The 11,842-nt window shown below is 40.4% G+C and overlaps 1 protein-coding gene across 5 annotated transcripts in view; it reads left to right on the plus strand.

Moving 5' to 3' along the window:
- Positions 1-11,842, plus strand: part of A1cf (APOBEC1 complementation factor) — an 81,489-nt gene that overhangs the window by 53,196 nt on the left and 16,451 nt on the right. For all 5 annotated transcript variants that reach the window (XM_031384813.1, XM_031384810.1, XM_031384811.1 and 2 more), the window contains 2 exons: positions 5,146-5,384; positions 8,012-8,176. In XM_031384813.1, coding sequence (XP_031240673.1) covers positions 5,146-5,384; positions 8,012-8,176 — 404 coding nt within the window. The remainder of the gene's footprint in view (positions 1-5,145; positions 5,385-8,011; positions 8,177-11,842) is intronic.

Consider the following 11,842-nt stretch of genomic DNA (forward strand, 5'->3'; position numbering starts at 1 on the left):
TACTTGAGGGATTTGACCTTAAAGATACACATCAGACACCTCAGGCAAGATATAGTGCAACTGTATGAGAACGGAGGCAGGTGAATGGTCACAGTTATAGCATTCTGCAGCATTTTAAACCATGAGAGCACGGGGGGGGGCATAACTGATGTTGTATTAACCAATACTCTGTTTTTATAAGACTATCTTTCTTAAAGCGTCACCAGGTACAAAACCTGCCATAAATCCTTTCTTAAAGAAACCCTGGACCACCTGGAAGGGCAAGAAACAGCCATGCAGCAGTTAAATCTTTGGCCTAGCCAAGCTTCCCTGAAGGGCCAGCAAGTAGTTGCTTCTTTGTAATTCAAAGTTTAAGCTTTACTTTATTTTTAATTATTTGCATGTTTATGTCTGAGTATGTAGATGTGTGCATGACTGTGCATGTGTGTGTGTTCATGTATATGTGCACTTACATACCTCAGAAGAGAAGGTCACCTGATCTCCTGTGGCTGGACATAACAGGTGGTTTTGAGCTGGCCTACATGGATGCTGGGAACCAAATAGAGTCCTTTGCAAGAGCAACACGTGCTTCAACCACTGACCTTTCCAGCCCCAACTTTCACCTATAAAGTGGAGATTATATCCATTTCCCAGGTTTGGTTGTAAAGATAAGTCAAAGAAATTTGAAAACTGAATGTGCTGTTTAGGACATAGTAGCCAACAGATGATGAGTTACCAAAGTTCAACTCCAAGATTTAGTTTCCATATTTTCCCTTTTCTGTAATGTAGACAAACCTTAAAATTACCGGAATCTTAACTTTAATGACCACAGACTGAATGGCCTCCTCTCTACTATTTCCCTACTTCTTATAAGAAAGTACGTTGCATCACAAAGCATTCTCATAATCCTGGGAAGAAATTAACAACTAGCTCATTTTTCTTCAACTCTTTAGCTACATGAAGAATGACTGGGTGTGGCTACCATTATTACTGCCTAAGCTGGTCAGTTCCAAGGCTGGGTTCTAGAACAATTTGAAGGAAAGCACAAGTAGGCCTCCTCTCCCACACAAGTCTCTATGGAACTAAAAGAAGTCTGTGTGGTATGCAGAAAACTGGATTCCCAATCAGGAGACCTGGGGGCATTTCCCCCTTTGGTAAAACCTTTGAGTTCTTAGAACATCACTTTTATCCTTGTACTTGATCATATCACACAGAGATGCTGTAGGTGTCATACAAAAATAATATACACTGACAAATTTAGAAAGGGCTTTATGAAAGTCATTTAATTTGCTTTATAATAATGAAATCACAAATAAAAACATGCAGGGGGCTGGAGAGCTAGGTCAGTGGCTGAGAGCACCTGAAGCCCTAGGTTCAGTTCCCATCATCCACATGGAGAATAATAACTGTCTGTAACTCTAATTTCAGTGGCTCTGACCTTATCTTATGTTCTCTCAGGTACTGGGCACAGGCATGGTACACATGAAATAAATAAATATCTTTTAAAAGTAAGGTTTAAAGTTATACCATTTTAAAAAGCATCCACGTGATTAAGGTAGCCATGCCAATAAAACATATATTCCAATTTAATGGCTTCTGGGATGAGAGGATTTCTCCTCTCTCTGTCTTCTATGAAATACAGATATCGTATCAGTAAGGGCAATCCTAAGGAGGCTTTTGATTTGGAATCTACGGGAAATTGACTATGCAGGAGATTGATAGCTAGTTGTATCTATTTGACCCGAGGTTCCTCACTGGGGCCTGCCAATGGTTCAGTTCCCATCATCCACATGGAGAATATTGAAAATAGAGAAGATATTAAATAAATATCACCATGCTACAGGGTGATTATTGTTCATTAACAGTCTCCTCAGTGAATCCTGCTGTCTTTTCTATAAAACAGATAAAACTACTTCTTTCTCATGGGGTGTCATACAAATAACAAAGATAAGGTACTTAAATCTTTGGGACTCAGAGGATTGGGTGTTCTGTAAGTTGACTGGCAATTGTAGGGGTGACTGGTGGGGACGGCAGAGAAAGGGGAAAAAAATATAACAATTTGGAAAGAGAAAGTATCCAAGAGCAGCCAAATCTCCATTTGGAAGCCAAAAGCAAGGAAAAAACACAGAGGATCTTTACGACTTAGGAAGTGGGATAAATTCAACAAGAACTAGTCAAGAGGAGAGCACAGAGCTGCCTTCACAACTTCCACTCTGCTGTGGTCAGTCTGCCAGAAAGAGAAACCTTCCTTCCAGAAAGAAACAATAACCTTTACTTTGCTGTCAGCCACCATTTCTCAGGGGATGGATGAGGCTATTACCCAGAAAAGACCTGCAGTTATCACATCATCTTCCTCCCCATCAAATATTCACTGAGCATCCTCTAAATGCCTGGCTTCTGGAGACATTAAAGTCATGTCCTTAGCTTGTAAGAAAGTGTATTTTGTCTCCAGGCAATTCTGGGAAAGGATGTTGACCAGCCATACACACTTAGAAATTCTAGACTCTCTCCTGCTAGCAAATGATATCAGAACAGCCCACTAGCCATTAAAGAGAAAAACAACAACAGCAACAGAGGATCTTTAAATAAGTGAGAGAGAGATTTGTGCTCTCTTAAGTATAATTCATAACACACATAACTAGGGGGCTAGAACTGCAACTCATTTGATAGAGTGCTTGCCTAGCATGCATAAAGCCTGTGTTTAAATTCAGGAATCTCATAAGCCAGTATGGTGATATAAGACAGTTGTAATCTCAGCCCTTGAGAGAAGCATACAGAAGAATTAGGAGTTCAAGGCCATAACTGGCTATACAGAGAGTTTGGAACCAGCGTGAGACACATGAGCTCCTGACTAAATAAAGCTGACTGGAATACTAAAACAAACAAACCAAGAAACCAACAGGAAGATCACTTTATCAGCCCCACTCTCCCCAAGTAACCACATTCCCTGAGGAATGGTCGCAAGAGTGACGGGGCTGGTGAATTCTCATTCCTGCCCTGGATTCTTTAGCAAAGGATAAGCAAGAACCAGGGACCAGCCAGGTCAGAACCCCTCCCCCACAACCAAGAGCCACACTATTTCCAAGATCAGACTGGCCTCTCACTTGCCTAGAGAAGACCTTTTCCTCATGACGAACAAGGAGTTTTTGTTAAGGACGCCTCACTGTTTTCACTTATAAAATGAATTCACTATAAAAATCCAGCCTAATGTTAAACACATAGAAAATATCAAAAGATGCTGGGCAGTGGTGGCGCACGCCTTTAATCCCAGCACTTGGGAGGCAGAGGCAGGTGGATTTCTGAGTTCGAGGCCAGCCTGGTCTACAGAGTGAGTTCCAGGACAGCCAGGGCTACACAGAGAAACCCTGTCTCGAAAAACCAAAAAAAAACCAAAAAAAAAAAAAAAAAAGAAAATATCAAAAGATAAATGGTACAAAAGTTTAAAAAAAAACTATTCATCTGCAACCCTGGTACCTAAAATATGATGTTGACCTTTGGTTGTCTTTCAAGACTTTCTACACAATTCTTTAAACACAGAATGTTACATTCAAAAAAATCAAACAAACTCTGAGTGTAATGTAAAGTGCCTCCTAATTGCTAACTGTTCTTCTGTCTTGCTATTATTAGTGGCTGTAGAGCATTCTTCAGCATGATATCCCGTCTTTCATTTGATAGAATTTCTCAGCCAGAAGTGACACTCTTAAGACATGTTAACAAAGGAGAAGGCATTTTTTTTGGAAGACCTGACAATTGTCTATTGGCAGAAAGTGGTCAAGAACCAGGGGTGGGGGCCTGGAGAGATGACTCAGGAATTAAAGGCACTTGCTGCTCTTAGAGATGATCTGGATTTGGTCCCTAGCACCCACAACTGTCTAAAACTCCTGTCCTAGGGGATCCAAAACCCTCTTCCACATACATGCATGTGGTACACATACATACATGTGGGCAAAATACTCATATACAGAAAATAGGAAAGTGTTTTAAAAGAACCGAGGATAATATACTATGGTACGCAATGGGGCAATGTCCAGGTACAAGAAAATGTCATTTCAATGAAGCTACCTCTAAGTATTATATTAGAATGCAGTGTAGTGACATGCAGTGTAGTTTGAGGCACGGCTCCTTTCTAGTCTGGATGATATTTTAACTGATAGTGACCATCTTCATACCTATGGCTTGGCCTCACCTCTGATCGCTAGTGTCTATTTCAGAGGGGCACTATTTCGTCAACAGCCATGCACACGTAAAACTTGTCAATCATCTGTACCAGTGTGGGCATCCTTCTTACTTACAGGCAGCTCTGCAAAGCGAAGTAAGCAGAGGCCCCAAGGCCAGTCACACCTTCAGAATCAATAAGACCTTACCCAATCGTTTAATTTCCTGGACTCTCAAGTTCATTGTCTATAAAATAGAAATAACACCTCGTTTGCTCATCTTGCAGGCTCTTTTGTATGGGACAAATAATATAAGAAAATCTGTGATAGACACGAAACTATTTCTATTTTATTTATTTTGTATGTGTCATGTATACCATAAGTGTGGTGGTCAAAGGACAAGTTGTGGGAATTCGTTCTAGTTTCCCACCATGTGAGGTAGAACACAGATCAGCACATTTATGAATTGGCACCGCTACCCACTGAGCCACATTGCTGACTCTGTAAGTTTGGAACTGGGGGCGAGGGGTGTTTTAATGTTAATCATATCAGAACAGATCCTCAATTTTGCTACTCCTCATGATGTATCATGAGGAGTAGCAAACCCCAGTAGCACAGGATGAGTAGATGAAGTGAGGAGCAGGGCCCAGTATAGATAGATGGCTTAGCACTGGGACATCAGGATGTAGAGAGAAAGGATGACAAGTGGTGAACCTACATCCAGTCTAATGAGGCCAGGTACCAATAAGCTTTTCATCTAGTTTTCCTTCTTAAAAAGTTTGGAGGTCAAGACTGTGTATATATAGGAGGTCAATGGCAGAATCTGTGTAGCATGCACAATGGTCCTGGTACCACAAAAGAAAGGAGGGGAGGGGTGTTAGTTTATATCGAAACATTTTTTTCTCTAAAGAATCCATACTGTCTTTGAAAGTGTTATACACTTGTAACCTCTGCCACCGTCCTCCATTACACACAGATCTTCACCTATGAAAACTGCTTTTCCCCTATTTAGGAATGGCCGTCTCCTGGGAGTCTGTGCTAGTGTGGACAACTGCCGATTGTTTGTGGGAGGAATCCCCAAAACCAAAAAGAGAGAAGAAATCTTATCAGAGATGAAAAAGGTCACAGAAGGAGTTGTTGATGTCATTGTCTACCCAAGCGCTGCTGATAAAACCAAAAACCGAGGATTTGCCTTTGTGGAATATGAGAGTCACCGAGCAGCCGCCATGGCAAGGCGGAGGCTGCTGCCAGGTAAACCATTTCTGAACAGAGACTCCAAACCCACAGCAGACCCAAGCATGAGCTTCCCTGTTGATCTGCCTTTAAGCTCTTCATCTTGTTTATTTCTCTCACAGTTGGTTCAGTTCCATAAAATTTTTATAGATGCGTTTTGGAATGTCACACATCTGTGTATCAGGAGAACCTTGATCAATAGCAATCCTACAGAGAATCCTTGGCAAAGAAACATTTTAAGATTAAACAAATCCATCATAGATATAGCTGCATGTAGATTAAGTTCACAGGCTAGTTAGAATCGGGCTATGTTACCTTTCACAGTGTAGACACACACCAGTCTGTGATACACCATCCCCGAGGATAACCTACAGACATGCTTTGAATGTGTTTGCCTGTTTCTAATCATTTCCATCTAATTGGAGATAAGAAATATGAATGTTCTTCCTGGACACCTCTATTTAGGCACTTCAGACACACATGTGAGCACCAAGCATCAATTCATGAGTTTAACAGCACGCACCAACACTGCCTAGGTCAGACTGATGCAGGCAAATATGCAAAGTTCCTTGGCTTGCTGTAAAATACTCACTAAAACTTAACACAGTCTAATGCTAAAGTGAATTCATATTAATAGAAGAAACTGTCTAAACCAGTAGTTCTCATCCTTCAGAATACTGAGAGTTTTTAATACAGGTCCTCATGTTGTAGTGACCCCCAACCATAAAATTATTTCATTACTATTTCATAACTACGATTTTGTTACTGTTACCACTCATTATGTAAATATCTAATATGAAGGCTATCTGATGTGTGACCCACAAGTTGAGAACCAGTGATCTAGAGTGGTAAGTAGCCGGCACTATGGTCTACTCTTATGAAAACTATGAGGGATGATGGGAGATTGGGAGTGGGACAGGACAAAACTCTGAAGTTATTTTGACTTTATACAGTCTTTCCTGACTGCACGCTTGGTTTTAATGGAGCTGTTGATTCAACAGAGGGTCTTGAGCTACCTAGGCCAACATTCTGCCACTCATCTATGTCCTTGCTCTGTGTATGTTCCTTATAAGTTAGCATATAAGGCATTGGGTATCATTAAGACATTTTCAGTGTTTTAATAGACTCCCTTCCCCGCTCCATCTTCTTTTCTTCACCTCCTCTGATTCCCAGACAGTTGTGAGCCATTCGTAGGCTTTCAGAATTGAAATCAATCATCCAGAGGAGCAGCTAATGTTCCTAACAGCGGAGTCATCTCTCCAGCCCCCCTTACGACTTTATATGGTTTAGAATAGAGGTCTGATTTCTACATGTGGATTAGGATACCCCACTTGACCCAGAAATCTTTTAAATATTATTTAGCACTGCCTGACCTCAAACTTGAGCTCCTGTTCCCTCTGCCTCATGAGTACCACTATGCCCAATGGAGCCTAGTGTTATTTACTAAAGAGACTACACTTTCTGTTTGTATGCTCTCAGCACGTTCTGTCAAAGACCATGATTGATTTGTAAGAAATAAAAAGATGGATATTTGCTCCCCCTATATAATAATTACACCAATAAATCCTTCCCAACACTAGTAATTTCTGATTTTGTTCTGTCTGGTTCTATGCTCCCTACAAGACACAGCTTGCTTCCAAACAGTGAATTAAACAAACAACCTAGATTTTCCATAAAATATAGGAACTGAGTTGATTTCTCACCCTCATCCCACCACTTCAACCTGGAGCCTCCAGGGATATGGTGGCTGAGTGGCAAAATCCAAAGGGGAAAGAAGTAGTAATGGGAAATTACTGTTTGGTGATAATCTTTGAAGCTGTAAAAGTGGGTGCTGCCCCCTCCCTTCCACAAGATCATAATAAGAAAGAATTGAGAGGCTCATGGAAAACACACAGTATAGTAGGAAGCATCCAGTAAGTTACGACCATAGGGTACAGGAATCCGCCGACTTGGGTAACACCTACTCTTTTAAGGCGATATGTTAAAGCTTCTTATCATCAACTGTCTTCTTAGTCTTCTCTGAATTGGGATTTTTAAAAATATGTTTTCTCCAAGTACTCACATTGTCCGTATTCAGACTGAGACTGTGGATGGAACACAGTTGGTCTGGACCCTGGATCAAATGTGAGAGACTGAGAACGAAGAATGTTTGGCCCCATCCACCCTGGCTCCTTTGTGTATGTCTCAGTGGTAGTGTCTGGCTAATAGGCAACACATTCCAACTATAGCGGATGCTGTCCAAATGACCTCTTAATGCTTCATGGAGTCAGACTGTGTGTCTGAGCCCTAAATCTGCTCTTTCTCCCCTTTTATTATCTCACCTTAAAAACTACCTCCCCCCTTGTAAAAAGCTGTCCTGAGAGTCAAATGTGCCTGCTGCGTCCTCACTCCTTCTCCATTTCAAACCACATCCTGCTTCTCTATACATTCAATCATTATGATAAGCCACTAGTCTCACTGAAGACTCTTCTCTCCGACTCTCACTTTATTTGAATGTCTTTAAAAGAAATCAATAATAATCTTTTTTAGTGGTCTTGGTCATTTAAGACCTTAACGGTCAGTTCAATTTAAAAGACCATCAGCGTGAGCTGAGATGATGTCGTGATTTCTAAATAATTCATCACTCTTCTGATTGTTGTCAACAGGAAGAATTCAGTTGTGGGGACATCCTATTGCAGTAGACTGGGCAGAGCCAGAAGTTGAAGTTGACGAAGACACAATGTCTTCCGTGAAAATCCTGTACGTAAGGAACCTTATGCTGTCTACCTCGGAAGAGATGATTGAAAAGGAATTCAACAGTATTAAACCAGGTGGGACATATGTGCAATTACTTCTTCTAAATGTGCTCTACAAACATTTATGCTGGAGGCTATTACCCACAACGTTAAGGAGAATAGCTTTTATTTAGCCCCTTCTCTTAGCCGGTTGTGTGTTGTTCAGGTATTTCTTCATTTTTGGTTCCAAAAGAGACATATGGTCCTACAGCACTTAGGAATATTATGGTTTATATTCATCTGTGTAGTTATTTGATGAATACATATCATCTCTGCCAAACTAAATTCTATGAATTCTTCTCCCTCTAATTAGCTCCTCTGCCCCTAGACCCTCAGATTAAAAACAAAGTAAATATTTACTATGTTAGTGATGCCTGGCTCTTACTGGAAGTCTAACCTCTAACACAAGTTTTTCAACCTCTTTGCTACTGATGTTTTGGAGCAAATCGTCCTTGGTAGATTTCAGGGTATTGAACGACATGCAAGGTCCATGCCTACCCATGCCAGCTATAGCAAGCTGCCCCAGGTGACAACCAAAGGCATCTCCTGACATTTCCCATTCATATGTCTAGGAATGTCCTCAGTCACACCAGCCTGTGTCTGTCATAAAAACATCTTCACACAACTGAGAATTTCTTGGGCTTCTGGCAATTTCTACAGGATGCTAACAAGCATGGGCCATGATGCTGTCCTACTAAGCCTCCTCAAAGTATTCACACTCTCAGATTGTCTGTTTCCAACTGTAAGTGGATACGATGTTATATGTATACTAGGATGGTAAGCGTATAATTTTCTCTACAGATAATTAGCAGGGATATCATTTTTTTCCTTTTAAAGGTTCTCAAACATTAATCTTCCTTCACCTTCAAGAATTCTACCTTCCCTGACATTCAGTATCATGGTGTGGTTACATACCAACAGCTGTGTGTGAATCCATAGTTACTACAGAAACTGGAAAAAAAAATCCTCTAGAATTAGAGTGGGCATGTTCATATCACATGCCATTTATCATCACAATGCCCTATCCCGGAGGAAATTCCTTCATAGTGTCTCTTATTTCCTATAACTTGAAAAACAGAGCCCAGAGTAGTTAAATCGTCACACAGCTAGCAGCTGGCAGACCCCAGATTTAACAACCTTCTGAACCCTCACACCAGTCCTCATTCCTTTCACACATTCATTCATGCAGCTGCTGCTCCATCCGTAGCTCCAGCATGCCACGCACTGTGGGAGGAATTAACAGATGTGAGCTGTGTATGGAAGGAATTTATAGAGAAGTCACAGCTAAGTCATCCTGCTCTTGGAATGCAGAGCAAAATCCTAAGAGAAGTCACTCATGGATAAGTGATGAATCTCAATGGGTTGTGCCAGACTGGGAACTAGGACATATGTGTAGAGGTTTCATCCACTCCAAGTTAGGTTTTGATTTTCCCAGAATGAATAATACTTACTTTCCCTTCCAATGAAAATGGTACTTTTGTTTTGAAAGAGATTAAAATGAGGAAATGTTGAAAGAATGACTCTTTCCTTTATAGCGAATGACTATCAGTCCTGTCAGCACATTTAAGATAGATAGACCTAGACTATAGTGTCCTAGAAGCTGTAAGAAAATAATGAATGCCAACTGGTTCCTTCTTGCCTCTTCTTCCTTTCTCTTCCCCCATCTCCTTCCATATCTTCAGTTACAGCCACCCCCAGCATAATACTATATTATTATTATTATTTTCAGCCTAAAACATTTCCAGCAGTTCTGGGGCACTTCTTAGGCCAGTGGCACAACGCTTGGGGCTCTATAATGAGTGTGTGATGCGCAAAAGATTATAAACAACTAGCAGATAGCTATCCTAGGGAGAGAGAAAAAAACACATCCACAAATTTCTTCTCCAGTGAAACAATATAATCAAGTCTGTATTAGAAAATACATTGTATTGTGGAAAGAGAAAAAAAAACATTAATTTTTTTTTCTTTTTAAAGATTTAGGTTTTGGAGAAACCTCATTATTCATTGAAAATCTGACTTTTCATATCATTTGAACCCTGACTGACCTAGGAAAATACTGTATCAATACGCCAGAAAACAAATGGCAATCATCACAGAAACCTCGGGCCATTGATCGTCTGTGCCCGTGAAGCCTAGGGTATCTGCGGGTATCTGCTGTTGTGCTAGGTGTGGCATTCTATAAAAATCTGCTCCCTTAAACAGTTCCACAGTAGCAGAATCACCTGATAAAAGGGCTGCTAAAAGCAGATTGCTTACCCCAGCTGGTTGAGTGCACAATTTTGTATTTCTTAAGTTCCCAGGTACAGCTAATGTTACTGAGTTATACTTTGTTACTGAGTTATACTGAGCTATGCTTTGAGTGTGTTTTTCTAATTCCTGTGTTAGGATCACAGATCTAGTTCTTTTTTGCTGATGGACAACCCGTGAATAATGATAGCAAGCTCTGAGAAGGAATATATTAAAGAAAAGCCTATGGCCATTGCTGTCCTACAGAAGCTAGTCAACCCTGAATATAAATAACCCTGAATGTGGTGGCTCTTATTTGGACTCTAAGTAGAGTTAGACCAGGGTAGTGTTTAGATGGGAGAAATCCATGTTGAATTTATCAAACCCCTGCTTTCTAATTTACTTTCTATGCTCAGATTTTCACAAATGAAGCTTTCCATAAGCAGGGTCTGAATATTGCTGCTATTAAAAAAAAAAAGTGTAATGCTTTCAATATTAGCAAGAATTTCAGAACACCCAAATTCATTATCAACATAAATGCCACATAATTAACATTACTGATGGGATATATGGAAATTGATAATATGTTGTATGTTGGTTCTGTGTGTTTACTGAGAGACTACTCTTACAAGGTTACAGTACTCTTGTAACCTTGACACTAAGGAAGAGGTAAATGAAGATGATATTTTGTGCAGCTAAAGCAAACATCCCCCCTTGGGAAACTATAGATCAGAAGAGCAGAGTGGAGGGGAAGGGTGGAGGCCGTCCTGAATGACTCCTTGGTTCTCATTGACCAAGACAAGCTGTGGGATGAAGACCTTCTCACCACTCCATCCAACACTGAAGGACTAAGGAGACTGACCTAAAATCTCGGTTAATTATATGCCTTGTGCTTCATGGGCTCACATGCCTTTATTTCATTGTCTCGGTCTGGCCAGATTATTTCGCTCTGTATAATTATTGTCATGAGACACTAAGGGCCTTTTATGATACTTAAGATACTAAATGGAGAGAGAACTACTCCAATAGTTTAAAATTATCCTTAGATGACTTGTCTCCCATGGCTCCAAAGGAAGGTAATTCATAGTCATTGAACCATGCAGTAGAGTATGAGCTCTAAATGCTTCAGGGACCCTAGGTATGAGAGAGCAACTGAACTCTGATAGGGAAAACTTTTTCATCTCTTCCTATTCTTCCTGAGAATGGTGTTACATCATGTTGACTCCGAGAACTACATGTTAAGAAAACCCAGTCTTTCAAAATGACATCAGCTGCAAGATAATCAGCATGCACAGTGGTAATGAAACAAGTTTCCACTTAACCATCAACTAAAGAAAACATTTGTTTAGAACACTGGGTGGGCAACAGTTTGCTTAAAAGATAACATTAAGCATCTTCGTACAGCTAATTTTTTTTAATGAAAATAAGCTTTATTACACCAAGTAATAAATACAAAGATGCGACAGTTCCCGTCGT

The sequence above is a fragment of the Mastomys coucha genome, unplaced genomic scaffold (genome assembly GCF_008632895.1).
Source record: "Mastomys coucha isolate ucsf_1 unplaced genomic scaffold, UCSF_Mcou_1 pScaffold21, whole genome shotgun sequence".
NCBI classification, from domain to species: Eukaryota; Metazoa; Chordata; class Mammalia; order Rodentia; family Muridae; genus Mastomys; species Mastomys coucha.